The 25,065-nt window shown below is 43.6% G+C and overlaps 2 protein-coding genes across 4 annotated transcripts in view; one reads left to right on the forward strand and one right to left on the reverse strand.

The window, feature by feature from the left end:
- LOC115635249 (fatty acid amide hydrolase-like) overlaps nt 1–6,548 on the reverse strand; it is a 42,027-nt gene extending 35,479 nt beyond the window's left edge. Inside the window, exons 1-3 of the mRNA XM_030533661.1 lie at nt 6,265–6,548; nt 6,047–6,103; nt 801–838 (exon numbers count right to left, since the gene is read on the reverse strand). Of these exons, the coding sequence (XP_030389521.1) occupies nt 801–838; nt 6,047–6,103; nt 6,265–6,411 (242 nt within the window). The 5' untranslated portion in view covers nt 6,412–6,548. The remainder of the gene's footprint in view (nt 1–800; nt 839–6,046; nt 6,104–6,264) is intronic.
- A 161-nt stretch (nt 6,549–6,709) lies between these two features.
- Nucleotides 6,710–25,065, forward strand: part of CHD1L (chromodomain helicase DNA binding protein 1 like) — a 48,197-nt gene continuing 29,841 nt past the window's right edge. Inside the window, exons 1-5 of one of the 3 annotated variants that reach the window (XM_030533633.1) lie at nt 6,710–7,852; nt 11,213–11,325; nt 12,896–12,999; nt 16,190–16,304; nt 17,877–17,908. In XM_030533633.1, the coding sequence (XP_030389493.1) occupies nt 11,236–11,325; nt 12,896–12,999; nt 16,190–16,304; nt 17,877–17,908 (341 nt within the window). In that variant the 5' untranslated portion in view covers nt 6,710–7,852; nt 11,213–11,235. Of the gene's footprint in view, nt 7,853–8,003; nt 8,090–11,212; nt 11,326–12,895; nt 13,000–16,189; nt 16,305–17,876; nt 17,909–25,065 lie in introns of those variants that run through there. The other 2 variants (XM_030533639.1, XM_030533648.1) reach the window with 2 other exon arrangements.

A 25,065-nucleotide genomic window follows, 5' to 3' on the forward strand; every position in this document is an offset into this window, starting at 1 on the left:
ACTTATTTTAATGTTTAATCTTAACCAGTGAGTTTATCTAGAACGCTTGGGGAATCTGCTCAGATTACAAAGATTGGTGCATGTCCATTTCCTTTGATGAAGTGTCAAACTAATTAATGAGCTTGCATTGTTCAAGAGAAGGTCTTGAGCAGTGTAAGAAGGTACATTTCTAGGGGTGCAAACCTAGGGATATTTGCTGGTGTCTCCCTCTATATAGTTCATGAATGGCTGAGAGAGCATTCATGCAGTTTAGTTAGGTGAGCACCTATATGCTGTCGACTGAGTGATCACAGCATCTGGAGGGGTTTGCTGCTTGCCACTGGCAAAGCAGCATGAGAGACAGCCCAGGTTGGAGAGTTAAGGGGGCACACCAATCCCAGAGTTTCAGGTTGTACCCCGGAAATCTGTCATAGACCCTTATTGCTCTCCTGGCCCTACTACAGATGAATGAAAACATCGGATCAATATGCTCCTGAACTTTGAGAAAGATGAGATTGCTCATTAGTAACATAGGAGATGACAGAGAGGCAACGCAAATGATGTTTCCAAGCACAAGGTTGGCTGTGAAAAGAAAGGGTTAAATCTTCCCTGATAAAAAAATCTGAATGTCATCAAATTAGAAAAATTAAAGAAAAAGCCAGCAAACACCAGGGCCTCTGCTCAATAGTTCTGCACACTCTCTTCAGGGCCTAGGAAAATCCCAAATTACACAGAGTCCCCCTTTAAAGAGGTCATTGCAGATATCCCAGACTTGCTAACAATGCAAAGCCTCAGAGTGCAGATATGGAACATACTCTTACCTCAGTAAAAGCGGCATTACACAAAACTGCCCGAAAGCCTAGAAGAGAAGAGAAGATGAAAAACAGGTAGAATTAAGTGACAGCTAATTCTACCTTAGCTCCTCTCTCCTGCAACTGGGAGCGCTGTCTGTGAGGAGCTCTATGCTATATAGGGAAATTATAATACAAACCAAAGATATGGGAATTCCATTCATGCAGCCCTTAAAGGGAAACTGTCAAACCATTTCAGACTATAGATTTGGTCCACGTTTACAGAATCCTGAACATTCCTGATATACATTCCTTCCATTCACTAGCCAAAATACATCAGTATCCATCCCTCAGAGAGGCAATCCCAAAAGCCATGTGCTCACAGACTGGAACCAAAAAAGTTAAGACAGCCACAAGAAAACTAAGTTCCATCCACAATCCTTGTAGCTTTCTGCAAAACACAAACTCTTTTATTCAGACTTATGAAGTTTCTAGCTTATTTAATCCATTGCAAGGAGCTTTCACAATGCCCTTAATACTCTGTTGCCTTGATACACCAGTGAACCTGCTGCCCTTCCTCAACCTAGTCATCTCAGTAAAGCATTAGAAATGTCAGTGTTCCACACTAGGAACAAAGGCATTTGAACTCTATCTTTATGCCTTTGCTAATGTGGCAATATTAACAATTCCAGAGATCAGTCATGTTCTGCCCTGATTTACCAGTACAAGATTGTGCTTAAAAATTAATTATTAACAGAATTCAGGGTAGGGAAAAATATGCTGAAATTTTCTGCAAGCATTTCTTATTCTTATTTTATTTAAGTAAAAAGGTAGAAAAGATCAGACGAAATTATTCATTTGTATTTAGAACAGCTCCTTACTTCTGAGATCTCAACATGTTTTACAAATGTAAACAAAGATTAAACCCCTAAAACACCCCTGTGAGGTTTGGAAATATTTTCATTCCCTTTTTACATATGGGGAAACTGAAGCACAGAGAGGCAACATGACTAGCCCAAGGGCACACAGCAAGTCAGTGGCAGAACTGGAAAGAGAATCCTGGCTCCCCATCCTGTGCTTTAGCCATAAAGACAGCTCCATTAAGCAAGATTCCCTGTAGCCAGTTCCCCCTCCCTGCAGTTAGCAAGCTCAGGAACAAGCCACACAATTAAACGGGAGGGAAGGGAGATGTAATTTATGTAGCTCTGGCAATAGCTCTTTGCACATAGCTTTAAGAAGAAAGCTGCTGCACCAATATGTTGTAAAGGTAATTTTACAAAAACCTATTCTGGAGCTGAGGGCACTGCAAATACGTGTTCTGCCTGCTCACATACCAAGATCACCTTCAACTGGGGGTCAGTCACTTATCCCCATCAGCACTCTGCTGCGCATGAATCACATGGTTCTGCCAGGATCAGATAAGAGATCAGGAGGAGCCAGGGCAGTAGGAATAAATCAATGGACCAAGAAGAACTTAAAAATTCTCAGGAAACTGCTGAGGTGAGATTTCACTATTTGGATGGTGGATTCTCTGTCATCTTCTGACAGTAAAATCACAAGCAGCTGGAATGTCATGATTTTTTCCAGGTGGAAAGGGTTTTTATACTTGGCCTCAGCTGCAGGATTTCCCCAATGAGTTCAGAACATATTGTAAACAAATATTTACCAGTCACGGGGCCTTAGAGAATGCCTGTCTCCACACTGAGCTTTTCTCTTTTTCTTTTTTAAAAAGAGCCCCTCCATTGTAGTAGTACAGATCAGCCACTGGTGTTTTAAATAACCATGTCCTCTAAACCTGCTCAGAGCAGGGAAATGACCATTCTAAAGGGGTGAAGTTTGATTTATTCCAAAATGTTTTCACTGACAAAGCTTAGATAATTAGACTGGTGAATTTCCTGGTGCAAATTGGTACTGTTCACTGCTTTGTTTACCTAACTGCATCTGCGCTGATAAAGCTTGATGATAGAGTACTTCTCAGACAGTCAACCTGTTAAACTGGCCATTCTTCTTACAGGAGCCAAGACTGTGCAATCTCTCAAAGAATCACAGTGCATGAGTTGCAGAAAGGGACAAATCCTGATCACTTTACTCGTGGGAATAGCCCCTCTGGCTTCAACATGATTACTTGTGTGAGTGAAGCTAGCTGGATTTGGTCCCACTCAGAGATCCATGTTTTCTTCTTCCAAGCAGCAAAATTATGAATAGTGAGGGGAAAATATTGGATTTTTAAATTGTAAAACACACCTCAGTGTCGTCCCACTGACTAACTTTGGGACTAAAATGTAGAAGTTGTTTTAAAAAAGAAGGGACATGCAAGAGTTTACACAAATTTAAGAAATGGCTTTTCCATAAGGAGATTTTTATTCTTATTCCAATGAAAAAAACAAATAAATAAAATTTCCTTGGCTGTGCTGGAAACCCAATTTGTTTGTTAGGCATTTCAGATGGCAGGTGCTATATAAATCAATCAATCAATAGGACATGAAAATTAGAAATTGCAACTGTCAAATGCAGAAAGTAAATTATTAAATGCTTTGGGGGCACTGACCATCTTTTAAGTGTGCATGTGCATGCGTGTACAGCACTTAAAACGATGGGGGACTGATCCCAGACTAGGGCTTCTAGATGTACTGCAATGCAAATCATAAATGATATCTACAACACTCTTACGGTTTTAATGGTTTATCCATGTTGTTGGTAACTTAGAGAAAGGATTTAGGTAAGTTCGATGTATTCGAGTCAGCAAGGTCTGATTAAATTCATCCTAGGGTACTTAAGGAACTAGCTGAAGCCATCTGAAACTGTTAGCAATTATCTTTGAGAACTCCAAGAGGACAGGCGATGTCCCTGAAAACTGGAGGTTAAATACAGTACCTATCTTTGAGAAAGAGGAACACAAAGGACGCAGGGAATTAAGAGACTGATAAGCCTAACTTCAATAGCTGGAAAGATATTGGAATAAATTAACAACAGTTTGTAACCATTTAGAGGATAACAGGGTTATAAAGAATAACTAGCATCAATTTGTCAAAACAAATCATGCCAAAGCAACTTAATTTCCTTCTTTGAAAGGGTTACTGGCCAAGTGGCTATGGGGCCCCAATAGATGCGATAGATCTTCACTTTAGTGAGGCTTTTGATATAGTCCCACATCACGTTCTCATAAGAAAACTGGGGAAACACTGTCTAGACTAAGTTACTATAAAGTGGGTGCACAACTGATTGAAAAATTTTACTCAAAAGAGTAGTTATCAATTGTTTGGGGTCAGTCCTCAGTCCCAGTGCCACTTAATATTTTCATTAACGATTTGGATAATGGAATGGAGAGTATGCTTATAAAGCCTGCAGATGACACCAAGGTGGGTGGGGTTGCTAGCACGTTGGAGGACAGGATTAGAAACAACCTTGACAAATTGGAGAACTGGTCTGAAATCAACAAGATAAAATTCAACAAAGATAAGTACAAAGCACTAAAGAAGGAAAAAATCAAATGTACAATAAAAGAGGGTAGATGGTAACAGTGCTGAAAAAAACCTGTAGGTTAGAATGGATGACAAATTGAGTATGAGTCAATAATGTGATGAAGTTGAAAAAAGGACTAATATCATTCTGGGGTGATTAAAAGAAATGTTGTATATTAGATCCAGGAGGTAATTGTCCTGTTCTGTTTGGCAGTGATGAGACCTCAGCTGGACTAATGTATCCAGTTCTGGGCACCACACTTTAGGAAAGACGAGGATTAATTGGAGACAGTATAGAGGAGAGCAACAAAAAAGTTATAAAAGGTTTAAAAAACTTGACCTAGGAGGAAAGGTTTAACAAACAACTAGGCATGTTAAGTCTTGAGAAAAGAAAACTGAGGGGGACCCAGTAACAATCTTCAAATATGTTAAGGGCTGCCATAAAGAGGATGGGGATCAATTACTTTCTCCACTGAAACTAGGACAAGTAGTAATGGGCTTAATCTTCAGTAATGGCAATGTAGGTCAGGTATTAGGAAAAGCTTTCTAACTGTACGGATACTGTAGTTAAGGACTGGAACAGGCTTCCAAGGGAGGCTGTGGAATCCACATCATTGGAGGTTTTTAAGAACAGGTTGGACAAACACCCGTCAGGGATGGTCTATGTCAGGGGTTGGCAGTCTTTCAGAAGTGCTGTGCTGAGTCTTCATTTATTCACTCTAATGTAAAGTTTCACGTGCCAGTAATGCATTTTAACATTTTTAGAAGATCTCTTTCTCTGAGTCTATAATATATAACTAAACTATTGTTGTATGTAAAGTAAATAAGGTTTTTAAAATGTTTAAAAAGCTTCTTTTAAAAATTAAATTAAAATGCAGAGCTTCCCTGACTGGTGGCCAGGACCTAGGCAGTTTGAGTGCTGCTGAAAATCAGCTCACATGCCGCCTTCGGTATGCATGCCAGAGGTTGCCTATCCTGGTCTAGGTTTAATTAGTCCTACCTCAGTGCAGAGGGCTTGACTAGAGGTCCTCTTGAGGTCCCTGTCAGGTGTACATTTCTATGAATTCATTATTTAATTCCAATGAGTTTCATGCCAATGCCATCCCTTATCGCCTCGAGCCATAGCATTAGAGAAGTGGTGTTATGTGGTCTGAGCACAGCACTAGAAGTTAAGAATTTCTTGATTTCTAATCCTGAGTCTATCACAAATTAAGAACTAAACATTTAGGCTGTGTCTTCAAGAGGCAAAAGAGATGTATTTTTAGCATGTCTAAATTAAGGTCTGGTCTACACTACAGACCTACATTGGTACAACTATATGGTTCAGGGGTGTGAAAAATCCATACTCATGAGCAACATATTTATCCCTGCCTAACCCCACCTATATAGATAACATTATGTCAACTAGAGAGCTTTTCCTGCCAACATAGCTACCACTGGGGAAGATGGATTAACTATATCGAGGGGAGAGCTTTCTCCCATCCTACAGAGTAGCATCTTCACTCCAGACCTACAGCCATCCTCTGCAGTGTTTTAGGTGTTGACCTGCCTGACCTTGTAGTTCTACAGCTGACTTGTCCTCACTAGAATTTTGACAGAGATTAGCTTAATAAAGGTTGAAAAAATTGTCTGCACCTTCGTGAAGACAAAGCTTTAACGTCTCTTATTTAACAGGGTTAATTCAGATCTGCCCCCCTGGAGAAGGGGAGACTGTCAGCAATAACAGCGGGAAAGCAGCTGGCGAATGACACAGGTGCCAAATCCCATTATTACAGGGCGGGGCGGGCTCCCGGCCGGCACAGGGCAGGTACTCACCGTGTTAGCCACATGCACGAAGAGGCGCAGCGGGAAGCCGGACAGCCGGGGACCCCACTGGGGAGAGACAGAGAGAAAGCAAAGTGCTGCGGGCGGGGCTGGGTGGCTGGACCCTCCCCGCCCCATGGCCCCCGGGGCAGACACCGCCCCCACTGCCCCCTTTACTCGCCCTCGCCCCCATGCCGGGGAGCAGCCCCCTAGCCCGTCCCGGCGCTCACTGCTCGCGGGGGTTGGCGGCCGCTGTCCCCGGCCCGCCCAGGCTCCCGGCGGTGGAAGGCGGCGCGGGGGATCCCGGGGCGGCGCCGCACGAAGCCCAGATAGAAGAGCAGGAGCGCGACGGCCAGCGAGAGCAGCAGCGGCGCCATGACGATCCGGAGAAGTGCAGCGCCCGGGGGCGGGACGAGGCAGCGACCAGCACCGGGAGGCGATGCAAAGCGCGTGCACGGGGGAAAAGGAGACGCGCTGCGCAGGGCGCTTTGCAGCGCATGGAGGGGATGAAAAGCCTTGCGGGGGGGGTGGGGAGGCGAATGCAATGGGGGCGTGGCACTGGGCGGGGCGATTGGAGGAGGAGGGGGAAGAGAAGGGGTCTGTGCAGCTGGGAGGTTGCGCGATGCAGAAGGAAGGGGTGAGGAAATGGAAAGGGCGGGTTGCACACGGAAGGGCTAAGGAAATGCAGCGGGGTGGGGATTGCACAGAGGGGATATAAGAGGAAAGTGCCCTCGGTAGGGTTGCACAGAGGCAGTTGAAGGGGGAGTGACCACAGGAGGGTTGGGTGTATATTGCACAGAGATGGGGGAAATGCAGCGGGACTTTGCCCGTAGGAGATTAAAGGAGACGCCTGGTGGTGGATTGCATTGACTGGTTGCAAGGGAAGTGAACGCAGTTTGTAGGGGTAAATGAGGCAAAAAATCCCCTCCCCCCAGTTCTCTCCTTCCTGCAGCAGGCAGCACTTAGTGCACAGTTGATTTCACTGATTCCCCTGTATAATCAATTATGCCCCAACTCTTTTAAGATATACTTGTGTGCAAAACTTTGCATAGCCCTAATCCTTTGATTAGCCACCTGATTACCTTTATAGTGTGAAGACCAATTGATCTCAATGGGACAATTCACATGTATAAAGTTAAGCAGGTGCACAACTGTTAGTAGGCTTAAGGCCCAATCACTTTTCTCCATTATGTGTTTTTTCCATAGTAACGAGGGAGAGAAAAAGCTACAAAAACAGAAAAAAAGATAGTAAATACAGTTGCCATAAAGATTAATGTTTTAAACGTTTTTCCTTTTGACTTTTTAATGACGGTTTCTAGTTGATACATTTCGGGATGCTCTGATAGATAGTGCTAGAGAAATGCAGTGTGTTGTAAAGCGAGTTTTCATCGCTTTATTTCAAACGTCAGACAAGAAACCTGGAGTGGGTAAGAAAGTAGAGAACCCTGTGGCTTTGCAAATTCCCCTCCTAAACAGCAGTGTTGTGAGTTGAAGCTCTTATGCAGCTATGCACAGCGGTGGTGAGAGCCGGCTGAACCAAACTTTAAAACCCTGTATGATGGAAACCACTTTAAGCCAGGGGGTGAAGTAACACCCTGAATTCCAGTACCTGTGGTTTTGCACACTGGCAAAGCTAGCTTGCATGGAAATAGCATCCCAGGCGCTGTGCCAAGAAAAATGCTACAGCTGTCCAGCCATTCTTCCAATCAACAACTGTGAGCTGTGTCTACCCAATGAGGGAAGTCGTCTGGTGAAACCAGCCAATCCAGGACTGCAGGGAGGAGCTGCATAAAGGCGGCGCGTCAATCAGCCAATGACGTAATTACTCGCATCCTTCCGGGACAACTCTGCTGGGCCAGAGGGGGTTTCCTGTGACAGGTGCTGGCCTGGGTGGGCAGAGCAGCTCTGCGGGGAGCCAGTGGGGTAGCACCCTAAGGCAGGAGTATTTGCAAAGCGCGATGTCTCACTTCTTCCAGACCGTGTGCAGTAAACTCACAGCAAGGACGGGCGGGCCAGGCGTTAAAGAGAAGGACTTGCACCAATGGGGTCTGACAGGTTAGTGGGGATGGTTTGAGCTACCAGAAGTTACTTGTTTGTAGGGTAAAGTAAGTTAAGGGTTTGCTGATCCCGAGGATGTCAGTGTTCCGGGCACATGGTGTATGAAGTGGGGTGAGACTGCAGGCAGTTCTTCTCCCTATAGCAGTGAGAGGTGGCTTTGAACTGGGTACTAGTAATACATTACCTGGGGCAGGGTCTGCTGTCAGTTATGTTGTTGGAAATCTAAATAAACTCCACTCCAGTGAATGCAGTTCTCTCGCTAACCTGGTCAGGCAGTTCTGTAATTAAGAGCAAAATTTGGTTCTGTGGAGTTATTCTGGGATTACATTGGTGTAAACTAGAATTTGGTTTACTCTGCCCATTTTTATGGTTAAGATTTTTTTAAAAAATCAAATAAAATGTTCTCTTTATCTTTTCCCATGGAAACTGTCCAGCTCTCTTGAGCTTGGAGAATGTAGCTGTACACACAAAAAAGTTTGAAATGTTACATAAATCACTGAAACACACATGGCAAAATCCTTCCTCTCACATGGAAGTAAATTTAAAAAAGGGAGACACTCTTTCATTTTGGCAGGGTGACAGTCTCTAAGAATAACAACCACATGGTTTTGTCTTCTAAAACAATATCCTAGAAAGCAAGAACTATTTTTCTGCCATCAGCATTTCCAAAACAAAGATTATTGTAATGTTAGGAAATTGCAGAAATGAAATAAATCAACATTTAACATTCCAGTTCTCTTAGTGTGCCTAAGAGTCACTCTGAAAAAAATACCATCTGCCACAATGCTATGTTTATTTTTTTCTTGGTCCAGATCAACAGCAATCAATTAACACTTTTATACTAAAGTCTTACAATAATATGGAGACTTTCTAGAAGGAGGCTGGCTTGGGTATGAGACTTTACGTTCTCTGTTCCCTACTGTAGATAATCTTTCCCTAACCCACTTGCTACATCTCTAACCCTCCCAGGTTGTAGTTCTTCAACCTGATTTTTGACTTTTCTAGTTAGAGCTCAGGAGTTGGAAATTCCTGGACTCCACTCCCGACTCTTCTACAACACATCCTGTGGACAAGTCCCTTCATTTGTTGGAGCCTAGGTTTCCTTGTCTGTGAAATGAGGATCATTCTCACCTACCTCGAAGTAGGCTCGGAAGCTTGTTCAACATGTGTAAGGTGCTTTCTGCTCCTTTGATGGCAGGTGCTAGTGAAGGGAAAATATTATAATCCACTGCAGAGCAATACTCCAGTCTGTTTGCGCACTCTACATCACAGCTGGGAGCTATATTTCAATCCAGTCTCTGGGTCTTCATGGAGACGGTGGGAGAGGTTTCACACTTTAAAGCAAGGAATTACGGTGTGGGTCATAGTATCGAAGCCAAGGTATTGAAGAAAAGAATACAGGAGTCTTTAATTAATTTTTGTTTTTATGTTGTGAATATAAATATAAATTGCTTTGCAGTGGTGGCTACAATACAATACTTGGCTTTACTGTGCCCTACTCTGTTTTAATATAGAAAATCCGGCAAATAGCTTGTTTAGAAATGATTACCACGCCATAGTAAATGCTGAGACCAAGACTTCCAAGAGTGGGAGCCTGATGTTAGGCGCTCAAATATGGATTTAAGTGTCTAAATAAATGGTCTGAGTTGAAAATGAGGCTGCATTTTAAGGTGTCTGACTATATATTTGATTTCCACAGAGGTGCCAAAATCCACCTTTAGGTACTTAAATACGTGGCCTGACTTTAGGCACCGACTTTTGAAAATCTTTGCCTAGATGTCTCAAGCTGGGTAACAAATCGGTTGACGTTCCTGAAAATTGTGTTCTAAGTGACTTTGGCTTGTACTATGTGGGGAGTTTCTGGCAGAGTTTAGAACTGAACCCAGCTCTTCTGTCCCGCCCTCCCCCCAGTCCTGTGCTTTAACCACAAAATCATCCTCCATCCCCAATGCAGGCAGGCAGAAAGATAGTTCACCTTACAATCACCTTATCAAGAGTCTGTTATATTGATGTCTTCAGTGAATATGAACAGAGCTACATGTAGCACAATTGATGACTTCAGAGGAGGATGCTAAAGAAATCTGGGAGTGTGGGGATTTATTTATTACTATTTTGGTTAAAACTCATATAGCAAGAAGTATCCACACAGAAAGCTCCAGGTGCTTTTTACAATGCATAAAATTCACAATAACAAAGCATCAGTAATAGTAAACTTATTAGACCAGAGGTTCTCCACCTTTTTCTTTCTGAGCTCCTGCCCCAAACATGCTATAAAAACTCCATGGCCCACCTGTGCCATAATAACTGGTTTTCTGAATATAAAAGCCGGTAGGTAGCTTAGGGGGTAGCAAGCAGGGCAATTGCCTGGGGCCCTATGCTGCTACGTAGCTCAGGCTTCAGCCCCGAGTGGAAGGGTCAGGGACCTGAGCTTCAGCCCCATGCAGTGGGGATTCAGGTTTCTGCCTTGGGCCCCAGCAAGTCTAATGCTGGTCCTGCTTGGAGGCTCCCCTGAAACCTGCTCGAGGCCCCCTAGGGGACCCATGGCCTCTGGTTGAGAACTACTATACTAGACTACCTGATTCCTCAATTTGCTGCCAATAATTATAGTAACCTAAAATACTCCACCTTCACTATTCCCTCAGAAAACTTCAGTGTGTTCCATCCCCAAACAGCAGCGAGAAAAGATGATCTTTGTCGTAGGTTAACAAAACTGCACCCTGGCAGACCGGGGTGTGGGGTGTGTAAATTCCAAAGTTGAGGACCCCTCATGGAAAATTCCACTCAAGAATTTCGCTCCTGTTTAATTTGAGGAGATGCACCAGTTCAGGCATCTCCTCCACTGATCTCAGCTGCAGCAGTTTGACATTTGTAGAGAAGTCATCTACCAAGCAGGCAGGTCCCAAATCATTTAAGGATTTCTTAGTGAAAACCAGGACCTTAAACTCCACCTGAAAACTTATTTGCAGCCAGTGCCATCGGTGAAGTACCAATGCTGTGTACTCCAGGTTGGCGGATGGGCAGGCAGGCTGGCAGGCATATTCTGCACAGTCTCTGGATGTAATGCCATGTAAATTGCATTGCAGTAGCATGTAGCTTTACACTGTTTACCTTTATTTCTAGGTATCCAGCTCCGGTCCTACCAAATGGAAGGAGTAAAGTGGCTAGTACAGTGCTATGACATTCAGCACGGCTGCATCCTGGGTGACGAGATGGGTCTCGGAAAGACTTGTCAGGTGCATTTTTTCATTACTACGTAGAAAAACAACTTGGCCAAATTTCTGTTTTCCCAGTCATTCCTACAAGGGGCAGAAAAATACCAAGGATCAAATTCTGTAGTGCATGCTGCAAGGATTAAAGCCTAAATCTTGATTCCTTTAGTGCAGTGGTCCCCAGCCATTTCCGTGGGGCAGGCACCTGAATGACTAGCTGCCGAGGACCGTCGCCGCCAGACAAGCAGCCGCCGAAATGCCGCCATGAAGCCGTGTCATCAAGAGGCAGCATTTTGGTGGTAGCACTTCTTGACGTTGCCGCTTTTCAGCAGCATTTCGGCAGCTGCTTTTCCGGCAGCCAGTAGGCAGGCGCACATGGATGCGCCTGTGGGCACCACATTGGGGACCCCTGCTTTAGTGGTTACTCAGGCGAAACTCCCTTTGACCTCAGTAAAGGTTTTGGCTGAGAAACACTCAATAAGGAATTTATTTATTTAATTTTTATTTTAAGGCAAAATGATCTTCTGTCAAGAGACATTACATTGAACATTGTGGATAAAAGTAATGATGGCAATACATGAGACACCCCTCTTAAGTTGTAGAAACAACATACCGTCAGTGTAATGGTAATGTCATTTTGATGCAAGTCTGGGTAGATCGTTTTATGAAGTTCAGTTCTAGGGTCAGAGATGGGTAAAACTTGTAGATTTTTCATATTGATTTTTTGTGACAACATTTTTTCAAAATACCGAATATATTCATTCATAAGCTGAATATTTTTAGTAAAAAAGTGATGCATCAAAGAGTGGGGGTCGGCTTATAAATACATAATTTTAAACTCTTTGGAATCATTGACTTGAATATCTAATACATTGTCATTTTGTTTACCTGGAGCATCTGCAGGCATGGAGCCCCTCAGCTCCCAGTGTCCACAGTTTGCCACTCCCAGCCAATGGGAGCTGCAAGAAATGGCGCCACTTCCCACAGCTCCCATTGCTTGGGAATGGCAAACCGTGGACACTGGGAGCTGAGAGGCTCCGTGCCTGCAGATGCTCCAGGTAAACAAAATGTCCCGACCCACCAGCGGCTTACCCTGACAGGCCGGAAGCCAGAGTATTCCAACTCCTGAAATATAGGGTCGGCTTATGAAAGGGTCATACAGTTTTTACTATTTTTACCTAACCATCTTGGGGGGGTCGGCTTATAAACGAATGGGCTAATGAACGAGTATATACGATAAGTCTTGGAGAATGAGTCTGATATGCATGTTCATCTGAGAATATTCTGTGCATCTTAAAATAACAAGTGAATAGTTTTAAACATTGACATAGAGTAGATACTCTTCTATCCTTGTGAGAAAGAAGATTCTTGTGCGAGGAGATTATTGGGTCTGAGTTGCGGCATTCAGACCTAAACTTTTCCATAGTCTGGAGTTCTTTTGATTCTGGATTTTTTATTTAGTTATTTATGGCCCTGTTTTGCTGCAGGGGCCAGCTGGGAGGCTGTGGGTGTGTTTAGATACAGTGCTGTGGTTTGAGTCCATTTCTAGTTATTGGAAAATAATCTCTTCTTTGTCTGTCCATGTATGTTCTAGACTATTGCTCTGCTTGTTTATATGACTGGAAAGTTAAACAAAAGGCCATTTCTGATTCTTTGTCCTCTATCTGTGTTGAGCAACTGGAAGGAGGAGCTGGAGAGGTAAGCCTCAGCAATTATATCATCATCTTATATCTGTTATTTGCAGATAGGGATGCCAATTATGGCTGGATGTTTTCCTGGAGGTTTCACCACGTGACAATTTTTAATTCCTGGAAACTCCAGGACAATCCTGGAGGCTGGCAAGCATAGTTGCGAAGGTCCTCTTAAAATATGCTCAGTCACCCACGTGTGGGGTTTTGTTTTGTTTTTATGGAAATGCAGCCACTGAAACTTCCAAGTTGGTTGACTGGATGTTTTTCTTAAAGAAAAGCAATTTAAAACTCCGATTTTAATCATGATTTAAATCAGCAAGCAGGGAATCTTTATTTAAATCAACTATTTTAATCTTGTTTTGTGTTTGTACTTTTTACTTATTTCCCTAAAGAGAGCTTCATTCCCACTGGTTGGCAAACATTAAAACATATTGACTTTCAATTAAATATATGGTAGTTTCTGTACTAAATTTGGTACTCCTTTTTGCTAACCAGAAGGATACGTTATATCTATACATATTTATTTAAGCAATTATATGGTTTACCATAGATTTATTCAGATTCTTAATATTTACATTTTTATTATGTGTGAACATAGTGAATGATAAAGTTCTTATTTACTAGATGCTAATTAATCTATTTCTTATGATTTGTGTCAAGGTCTATATGGATGGAAATTGGAATTCAATTAAAAATCTATGAAAACAGCATATTACATTTGTTTTTATTAGCTAGATAAAAATACCTTAAATATGCTGGCTACATAAGGGAAAAAAATTATCAAAACACATTTTGCAATTAATAGATTATTAAAAAACCAAAATATTATTCACCAGCTGTGGCTAAGTGCTACAGTAATACAAATAATAATAATCGGTAGTTAGTGAATTTAAGTGATTGTTTCTGGTCTCCATGTTCTTCAACATTTTTGAACTAGTAGGTCTCACCCTCTCACACCTCATTTTGATTCATAGATTGGAAGGCAAAAACCAGCATTCCTGCTTTTTCAACTCCCAATCAGCTTTTTAACTTTGAATGAGCTAATCATTGAAATAAACTGATTGAATAAACTGAAATGAAGAAAATATTCTCTCTGTACTTACAGAAGAGACTACAGCTGTCAAAAGCCCTTCAACAATTTCTGGTTCCAGGTGCTTAGCCAGTGACTTCTACCATTTCAGTGGTTTGACTTAAAACTTCAGCAGCGAATATGTGTGTACTACACCTCTACCTCAATATAACGCTGTCCTCGGGAGCCAAAAAAATCTTACTACGTTATAGGTGAAACTGCGTTATAGCGAACTTACTTTGATCCACCGGAGTGCGCAAGCCTGCACCCCCCCAGAGCACTGCTTTACCGTGTTATATCCGAATTCATGTTATATTGGGTCACGTTATATCAGGGTAGAGGTGTACTTAATATTTTTTATGTAATTTAAATGATTTTAGTAGATCATAGTAAGTTTAGACCTTAACATATATTGCCATAATTTCAGATTTAACTTTAAATAGGTTTATTCTTTAAAAAATGTATTTAAGTTAAAAAAAAATCCTTTTTTTTTTTTTTTCCAAAATTATTGGTGTTTATCCACCCTGTCTCTTTCTAAAAGATATGCTCTAGTTCAAACAGGAATTATTTCAAAGAAGCCCTACATCCTGCATTATGCAAGTCAGCCTAGATTTTTGTAGTAGTCCCTTCTGGCTTTAGAATTTATCAGTCTGTGAAAGCTATGGCACAAAACAGCACCATTCACAATGAGCAGACAGTATGCCTTACACCACTATGGTGCATTGGATTGTCCTCTATTTAAATGTTACCAATGATGATGATATTGGGTGATCTATGGCCCAACTCCAGTGCTCTTGCCTGCTCTTATTGTTTTGGGCTGTAATCACCATGCTCAACATCCCTTAGGCAGAACCTCATTGAAGGTCATGAGAGCTTTTCTTGAGTGAAGGATAAGGCCCACACTGTTAAGTCTGTACACAAAAGCGTGTACTTCTATGCATGCACAAATTGGGCATGACAAACACCCTTACAGCTGCTCACATAACGGAGACTTTTCATGTGCATTTGATGTACTGAATGTGCAGGGCTCAAAGGTCTGACCCTGAGAGGAGGGTCAGAGGATTAGGATCAGAAGAGGAGGAGAGGACTTCAGAGGGTTTGCAGAAGCGTTATGAGTGAAGTTATGAGTCAGGAGAGTGAATAGATGCAGTTTAGACAGAATTTCTTTACCTAGGGGATGGCTGGGGAAATATGGATCAATATGCTTAAATTAATGATATAGACAAGTAGTGACTATCTGCCCAAGAGGGGAACTAAGCAAATGGTTTTGGTGGGAAGTGAGAGAGAATTCCATTATCATGACACCTCTAACTCTGCTTTCACAGTATTTCTTACCTCCTTCTCTCTTCAGCTTATAAAGACTATGGGGATAGTTGTGCCCTGTGCAGAGCTGGGTACTGCTGGGTCTTCTGGATAGGGGAGTTTTGGGCTCATATCCGAACTATTTGCTGAGGGAAAAATTTTCATTGACTTCAGTGACAGTAAAGAGCTATGGACTGGGTGCTATGAACTTGACTTCAGTGGGATATGAGGAGGGGTGTGGTGCATTGCAGGATTGTTCTCTGCAGCTAACCAGGAGATAGAGCCAGCCTCCTGCTGACACCCATGGGAACCTACCGCTTTAAAGGAGCTCTACGTTGCAGATGGAACGGGGGGACTTTGGATCTTAGCACTAGATTTGATCTCGAGGGGCAGGTTGGAGGCTGAATCATGGCTGAGGCTCAGGTTTGGCAAAACCAAAATCTTGCTGCTTTTTTATCAGATTTTTCAGCTCAGTATGGTGGAAATCCCATAAGTCTGGTAGCTATCACAAGGTTTCCCATCTTGAGCATCAGGAGCCATGAGAGAGTAGCCATTCTCATAAGATTTATGGACTCCTCCAATCAGAACCACAAAATAGGATCCAGCCTGGTTCCAAACCCATCTGGGTAGATTTAGCTTCAAAGACTTGAATCCAAACCCCATCCTCCAAAACCTCAAGGTATTTGGATCTGAGTTTGCAGTTTTGGCCTTTCTCTGGTTTATACACTGTTTGATAGTCTGGGTTCAAAGCAGACTACGTCCTTTATTTACATGAAAGCCTGGCCTAGCTCACTACTTTGTTTGTTTTTTTTTATAATGAAAACAGATTTGCTCCAGGTCTTTCCTATGTGGCATATGCAGGAGACAAGGAGGAGAGGACCAAGCTGCAGTGGGACCTGAAAGCCCATTCTCATTTCCATGTGCTGCTCACTACATATGAGGTACTTGTCAGCAGGCAGGAGCATTACTTGTGTGCAGGACACAGCTTCATTTCTAGCCGGAGCCTCTGAACAATCACATTTAGTGGAAGTTTCTGCTTGTATTTACCCTTCCCTTCATCCTATTCAATGGCTGCTGTAGGATCCTTTTCCACATTCCTTACTCAGCTAGAAACCCATTCTCAGGCCTTTCTATCCAGTGAAACTCCCATTGAAAGTAATAGGAGTCTGAGCTGAATAAGGAGTGCTGAACAGAGCCCAGGATTAGGACCCAGTCTTGCTCTTACTGGTGCCAATGGAAGCAGGATTGGAGCCAGCCGGAACAGGATTGGGCCCTTAGTCGCTGCTTTGGACTCTCCTGCAGTTATTAAAACAATGTTCTGTTGCTTAATTATTCTTGAGGGGAAAATAAAAATCTTCTCCATTATAAATCGCTCCTCACGGGAGTGATTTAGCACCATTCATTCAATCAATTTTTAAAAATAAACAAACTCCTCTACATCAGTCTAGTAGAGGTGAAAGGTCTCCCTCTTAGCTCCCAGTTAGCTCCCGCCATCTGATTTCTCTGACCTTTCTTCATTGCTTCTGCCCCTTTGCTTCCCCTGTTCTGGGGTCTCTCGCTTTCTCTTCCCTCTTAGATGGTTTCTGTTTGTCCCATGCTGTCCCCTCTGACCCTGGCCGCCTTTCCACTCTCGCTCATCCTTGATCCTGTCTGTGCTCTGAGAACACTTATCCTGAGGACACTAAAGGGAGGGGGACTTTCACACTGGAGGAAGCTTGAGAAAGTCCTACCTATCCATGCATAAATTCCCTTGACTAGTATTTCTCTTCGCTTGCTGTTGCCAGTGTTGAGGTCTGTGCTTTTAATTAGGTCTTTCTTCTTGACACAGCCCAGCTTCTCCTCCTTTTTCAGGGTAGACAGTGTGTGTGCTTGTGACGTTAGCAAGTAGTTATGATGCCACAAATTCATTGTGATCACTTATTTTAATGCAGGTCAATGAAGAGGGAAAATGGGACATGGAGGGGACATAGATAACGTCACTAGATCTCTAATGTAGGGAGAAACATTGCGTGAGAAAGCATGACAGAGGTGAAAAGACTTGGCTGAGAGAGCTGAACATTTTCCCCAGCTAGAGAGTCTCTTTTAATAATATTTCTTGGTTGAGCTTTTCTGCTTGTGTTTTGTATTGTATTTCCGATGAGACCCAAAACTAAGTTCCTGGCAATTCGTGGTCATTATAGATCCCAGGGCTCTTTCCATAAGAGCAGTCTGGGTGTCTAGGCCAAATTGGAACTCCATTAATTATGTTCCATCCTCTAAATTCTTCCTGCAGTTTCAATTTTCTTTCACTTTCTCTCCTATTCTGTTGCGTAGTCTTGTTATGTGCTGTTAAGTAGCTGCCATATTCCACTCAAGAAGCAGCTGTAGTTCAAGGATTGGTGAAGTGATCCTTGTCTGTGAACTGTTTATATATCAGTTTGTTATATTAGTAAATAACTTCAGGATATGTCCTGTTCAGAGGTGCTATATAACTGTAAGCCATTGTGTGTAACACTGATTTTGTTTGATTACAGATTTGCCTGAAAGATGGAGCATTTCTAAAATTGTGAGTTTATTTTTATTTTATTAGCATTTATACAATAGGTCTGTCAACAGTTTGTGTAGGCGCGTTGATATGAGATCACATCTCTGTTGTTTCACATGAGCCATTGACACTCTTCTTTGATTATTAGAATTTTTCTTCTAGAAACTTTTAGTGAAGGATCTTTTTATGTTCAGGCACATTGTACATAAGCAGATTTCCCTGCCCCCTCAGCCTGTAAAAGAACAATTTTCAAGCAGATGAAATAGGAAATATTGTGCACTGGTCACACATAACCGGTGTAAAAGGAGTGAATGGATTTTTGCTCCCAGGTTATCTCTCAGGGATAGTACATAGAGTAACAGTCTGGTAAAAGTGGATTCATTGGTTTAGATCAGTGGTTCTCAACCTATTTATCATTGTGGCCCACATATGTGGCCCACAATGTGTTACCTGGGCTGCAGGATGAGAACTACAGTCCCCTATGCCTAGTGTCCCCAGCCCAGAGACCCCTCCACAGAGTGGAGCCAGGAGTGGAGCCTCAGGTGCTGGGGTGGGCAGCAGGGACTTCGGACCCTACTGTGTAGGGCCGGGCGGCAGCCCTGACCTCCGACCCTGCTGTGCAGGCCAGGCAGCCTTTAGCACACAGCTGGGCCACAGCTGTGTGCTAATTGGGCCGCATGTGGGTTGAGAACTGCTGGTTTAGATTATAGGTACAAACTTTGACAAAAGTGAATTGCATTATCATATGGTGGACACATGACAGGACCATAACCTAAACTGTATCACATCACATTGCCAGTCCAGCAGATCCTGCTCTTTGAGTAGTTATCTCACCTTCTGGTGAGATCTGTATTTTATTAGTATAACCAATCAGTGGCAGATATTTCTGTGATGATCACAGAAGATTTTACATAAGGCTGTACTTGTACTGGGAAGGGGTTTGGCTATCTTATAACAATAATGCTGATGCCTTATATTACACACACTTAGTTATGAATTCTGGAGGCAATCCAATCTGATGAATGCTTCAGGAACTCAGTAGGACTCAAAAAACAACTGCCCAACCCCATTCCTTCAACTTCAATTCACAACCAGTCAGGTGTACGATGGGGCTTCTCTGGAGCACCAAGTATTAGCCACTGCTAGAGACAAGATACAGGCTTCATGAACACATCATTTTAGAATCCATGTCTTGAGCTGGTAGTTAACACACCGTGAAGCATTTTGTGTGTATTGTTAAAAAAATAAAACTGCGGAGAATGCATTCAGTCCTCTTAGTTCCAAATGACTTTCTGCTTAATTCCATATTGTTTTGTGTACTTTACACCATCAACACTGCATGTAGAGTAAAGACTGTCAGGGGGGTTAAGTGATTTGCCTGTTAGCCTCAGGACCAGTCTCTTGATTCTGAAGCCAGTGCTTAACCCATGAGTCCTCAGTGCCTCCAAGAAATGTCACTCAGATTCTTTGAGCCTGAATTGTTCCATCTGAAAAATATGGCTAATAATAATAATACTTCACATGTTTTCATTTGTAGATCTCGGAGCACTTTACAGAGATGGGTAGGAATGCAGTGCACCCTGCCTTAAGAGTGTGCTTTACAAGCTTAGCAAAACAAATGATATACTGTATATCTTCAGCACATGATTTTCAAAGGCTCACTTGGCCAAGTGGAAAGCCACCTTCTTCCATAACAAGGCTGTGATGTACATCTCAGTCAAGTCTGTTTCGCTGTGAAATGTCCGGCCTCTCCCCCAGCTGTTCAAAAATAGCTCACAGGAATATTTGTTTGTAATGGAAAAAAGTGTAATTTTTTTTTTTATTCCGTCAAAAGCAGCTGAACTGTTTCCACATGTCCCTACCTTCATTTTATCCCCAGAAGTTAATCTTTGCGCAGACACACTGCCCTGGGAAGTTTCAGGCTTGAAAGGTGACTGTTGCAGAAAGTTATGAGTGATGGAAAACGAGAGGGGAGAATGGAAAAGGCTTTACAACTTGAAATATAGATTGCTACGAGGCATCTATGACACCAAGAAACGCACGAGTGGCAAATGTTAGATAAAGATCTGATTTCCCCCTCTCCCGCAATATTCAGGGGATTTTAGATCCTGGGTCTTGGCTGAGGGCCATCTCCAGTACAGATGTAGAGAGAGACAGCTGATATTGACCTTTTCACATTGACAAGAATTATTTGAATTTTAAATGAAACCATGTGATGAGTTGGATCACAGAACCCCCCTTGGGAACTGCCACCTGATGTGCCAAGACTGCTTCTGTCCCTGCTTTCCTGCTCTGTCAGCTTAGGACTTCAGTGCCCTCTCTAGTTTAAGTCAGACTCACTAGCCTGCTGCAAACTCAGACCCAGGTCTGAATCACATCCCCTGACAGCTATAGGCTTAACTGAAAGCAGCTAACAGAGGTGTTCTTGTCTTTAACACTCAGATGCCCAACTTCCAATGGGGTCTAAACCCAAATAAATCCATTTTACCCCGTATAAAGCTTATATAGAACTCATAAATTGTTCACCCTCTGTAACACTGATAGAGAGAGATGCACAGCTGTTCGCCCTCCCCCCTCCTCAAGTATGAATACATACACTGGGTTAATTAATGAGTAAAAAGTGATATTATTAAATACAGAAAGTAGGATGTAAGTGGTTTCAAGTAGTAAGAGACAGAAGAAAGTGAATTACCAAGCAAAATAAAATAGAACACCCAAATCTATGTCTAATACAGTAAGAAACTGAATACAGATAAGATCTCACCCTCAGAGATGTTTCAGTACGTTTCTTTCGCAGACTGGATGCCTTCCTAATCTGGGCACAGTCCATCCCCCTGGTACAGCTCTTCTTCCAGCTCAGGTGGTAGCTAGGGGATTCCTCGTGATGGCTCCCCTTTGTTCTGTTCCATCCACTTATCTATCTTTTGCATAAGGGAGGAATCCTTTGTTCCTCTGGGTTCTCACGCCCTCCTCACTGGAGAACCACCAGGTTAAAGAACAATTCCAGTTCAGGTGACATGATCACATGTCACTGTAAGGCCTTGGCTGCACTTGAGAGTTACAGTGCAATAAAGCTGCCCACAGCGCTGTAACTCACTCCCCATCCACACTGGCAAGGCACATACAGCGCTGTATCTCCGTGGCTACAGCGCTGCAGGTACTGTACCTCCCCAAGAGGATTAACAGCTGCTGCGGAGTGGCTGAGACGCTGGTGCTCCAGTGTAAACGGGGAGTAACCTTATCTCATAAACAGATAGTTAAGGGTTAATGTCTCTTTTACCTGTAAAGGGTTAACAAACAGGGACCCAAACACCTGACCAGAGGACCAATCAGGAAACAAGATACTTTCAAATCTGGGTGGAGGGAAGCTTTTGTTTGTGGGTTTTGGGTTTGTGCGTTGTTCTCTCGAGGTCCTGGACGGTACTAGATGTGCAACAGGTTTCTGTCAATCTCCCTGCTACAGTCTCTTATCTATTCAGAATAGTGAGTAAGAAAAAAAGGTGGTTATAGTCTTTTAATTTGTTTTTCTTATTTGCAGATGTGTACTTGCTGGAAATAGCTTAAATTGTGTTTCTGCTGGAGAAAGCTTCTTTCTATTGTCTATAAGCTAAAAAACTCTGTATATTTACCGTCTTGATTACAGAGACAATTTTTATGTTTTTCCTTCTTTATTAAAGTTTTCCTCTTTTTTTTTAGAATCTAATTAATTTTTTTTGGTTATCTTTTGTAAGACTCCAGGGAAGGCAGTCTGCACTCACCAGGGAATTGGTGGGAGAAAGGAAAGGGAAGAGGGAAGAAAAACCTGCTCTCTGCGTTTATCTCTGTATCTCTCTCCGGGGAAGAAGGGAGGGGGTAGGGAACATTCCTTTCGGGTGGGGATTCAAGGAATTGAATCACGGTGGTCTCCTAGGGTACCCAGGGTGGGAAAGAGCTGGGAGAAAGAAAGGAGGGGGAAGGAAAATGGTTTATTCCCCTTTGTTTTGAGACTCAAGGAATCTGGGTCTTGGGGGTCCTCAGGAAAGGGTTTGGGGAGACCAGAGTCTATCAGGCGCTCTACCTAAGTCCTGATTGGTGGCAACCTATCAGATCTAAGATGGTAATTAAGCTTAGAAGGATTCATGCTAGTACCCATATTTTGGACGCTAAGGTTCAGATTTGGGAATTATACTATGACACCTTATTACGCAGTGATTGACCTCCGGAAACTCCCCGTAATCCTTTTAAGTGAAGGTTCCTCTCCTTTTGTTGTGATGCCTCTCTTTGTTTTGTTGTGAACTCTGGGCTCCGGGAGCTGCTTATCAAAAAAACAAACACAGCTAGTGTTTGCTGTGAATGAGTAGCGGCAGGGGGTCTCCCTTTGGAACACCCACAGCTAATGTTTGCTTGAAGAGAGAGTCGGCGGGATCCGTTTCCGGGATGGGCTGCTTATCTGGTCTGTGAGGGAAAAAAACAAACAGCTGCTGTTTGCTTTCAGTGAGTGAGAGCGAGGTTGAGGAGGGAGAGGGGTCAGAACTTGCAAAGCAGGGTACTGACATAGGGTATGGCTACACTTACAGTTGTACAGCACTGGGAGTTACAGCTGTCTTCGTACAGCTGTGTAGGGAAAGCGCTGCAGTGTGGCCACAGTGACAGCTACCAGCACTGCAGTGTGGCCACATTTGCAGCATTTGCAGCGCTGTTGGGAGTGGTGCATTGTGGGCAGCTTTCCCACAGAGCACCTCGTCCCATTTTGGCGCTGTGGGCTGTGGGAAGGGGATGGAAGGGTGTGGGTCATTCCGCTTCCTGTCCCAACGCCCCATGGTGCATCGCTACACATCCCAGCAGTTTGGCGCCATTGTGAGTCTGCAGCGCAATTTCTGTTAGAAATGGAGCCCAAGCTGCTGAGGACTTTGCTGATGAATGTCACCAGCACATCACGTTTGGCAGTTGAGCTATTCCTTCAGCTCCAAAGTGACAGTGAGGAGTCCGACGATGATATCGATTCACCTGATGCGCATGACAATAAATTGCTTGTGGCAGTAACGGACATGCTGAGCACCGTGGAACGCCGCCTTTGGGCTCAGGAAACAAGTACTGAGTGGTGGGATCACATCGTCCTGCAAGTCTGGGATGACGAACAGTGGCTGCAGAACTTTCGGATGAGAAAAGCCACTTTCATGGGACTGTGCGCTGAGCTCGCCCCCACCCAGCGGCGCAAGGACACGAGATTGAGAGCTGCCATGTCAGTGGAGAAGCGGGTGGCTATTGCAATCTGGAAGCTGGCAACTTCAGACAGCTACTGATCGGTCACGAACCAGTTTGGAGTGGGAAAGTCGACCGTTGGAATCGTGTTGATGCAAGTTTGCACGGCCATTAATCACATCCTGCTAAGAAGAACCGTGACTCTGGGGAACGTGCAGGACATTGTGGATGGCTTTGCACAAATGGGTTTCCCTAACTGTGGAGGGGCGATAGATGGGACGCATATTCCTATTCTGGCACCACCCCACATAGCATCCGAGTACATTAATTGGAAGGGGTATTTCTCTGTGGTTCTCCAAGTGCTTGTGGATCACCGGGGGCATTTCATTGACATTTACACAGGATGGCCTGGAAAAGTGCATGATGCACGCATCTTTCGGAACAGTGGCCTGTTGAGGAAGCTGCAGGCTGGGACTTTTTCCCCAGACCGCAAGATCACAGTAGGGGACGTCAAAATGCCCATTGTGATCCTTGGAGACCCCGCTTACCCGTTAATGCCATGGCTCATGAAAGCGTATACAGGGAAGCTTGACAGGAGCAAGGATCAGTTCGACTACAGGCTGAGCGGGTGCCGAATAACTGTGGAGTGTGCTTTTGACCATTTAAAAGGGCGCTGGAGATGTCTTTATGGGAAGCTAGACTTGGGGGAAAGCAGCATCCCTGCGGTTATATCCGTGTGCTGTACCCTCCATAATATTTGTGAAGGGAAGGGTGAAACATTCAGTGAGGAATGGACCTCCGAGGTTCAACACCTGGAGGCTGAATTTGCACCGCCAGAGAGCAGGGCTACTAGAGAGGCACAGCACAGGGCTGCAAGGATTAGGGATACCTTAAGGGAGCAATTTGAGGCTGAAAGCCAACAGTAATGTTTGGTGCCTTGCATGGGAGTGAAGTGCAGTGGTTACAATGATTTGCAGTGCCTGTTTTTCCCTTGGGGTACAGTATATTTCACTTTCTGCAATAATAAAAACTGTTTAAAAGCCAAGAAATCATTTATTAATAATACAGTACATAAAAGGGCAGGGGGGTAGGGAGGTGAACTGTACAGTGAGAGGTTTGAATATGTCCTGCCTGGAGTGCTGTGCAATGCCTGCTGCACTTCAGGATTAATATGCTGCATGGTGATGGGGGTTGAGTGCATTAGGGTAAGGGTCGTCGTTCTCAGGGCTGGTAGGTGAATGTACAGGTGTTGGGGGCAGCTGGTGGTAGTAAGAACCAGGATGCTGGAGAAGGGGGTTTTGAGCAAAGAGTGGGGCACAAGGGAGAGAGCTTTGGTATTGGGGGGGGGGAGGTTAGCACGGTAGTGATCTGCCTGCATGGCTACGAGTGACTGCATACAATCCGTTTGGCGCACCAGGAGGCTTATCAGCCGCTTTGTGTTTTTCTTGGTAGCCAATTCCTTTCTCCTGCTTTGTGTTTCCCTCCACTGATGCATTTTCTCTCTCCAGTCCTGCAGCCTCTTATTCTCTCTGGCATACTGATTCATAACTGCTTTCACCAAATCTTCGTTGCTTTTTCTTGGTTTCCTCCTCAAGTTCTGTAGCCTTTCAGCAGGCTGTGATAGGGCCAGAGGATTCAAGGACACTTAAAAAAAACAGAAATAGAAACATTTATTGCAGAGGCTGCATTGTTTATAATCACAGTGAAGGAGTTTGTAGACTATTTGTAGCATCATTTACACATAGCAAACATAGCACAGAGAGGCCACAGCAGCGAAGACATGGTGAGTAATGGGGAATGAGTGATTAATGAAGCCATGTTGCTGGCGCAGCTCACCTGGGAAGGGGAGCTGCTTGAGTCAGGGCTCACTGGGGTTTCTGTGCATTGGGGAAAGCAGAGAGCAGCTGGGGGGGGGGGACCTGCACTGAACACTATCCCTACATTTTCCACAGGATTTTATCCTGCCAGAAATCTCGCTGCTGTGGGTTACCTGGGAA

The sequence above is a fragment of the Gopherus evgoodei genome, chromosome 1 (genome assembly GCF_007399415.2).
Source record: "Gopherus evgoodei ecotype Sinaloan lineage chromosome 1, rGopEvg1_v1.p, whole genome shotgun sequence".
NCBI lineage: Eukaryota > Metazoa > Chordata > Testudines > Testudinidae > Gopherus > Gopherus evgoodei.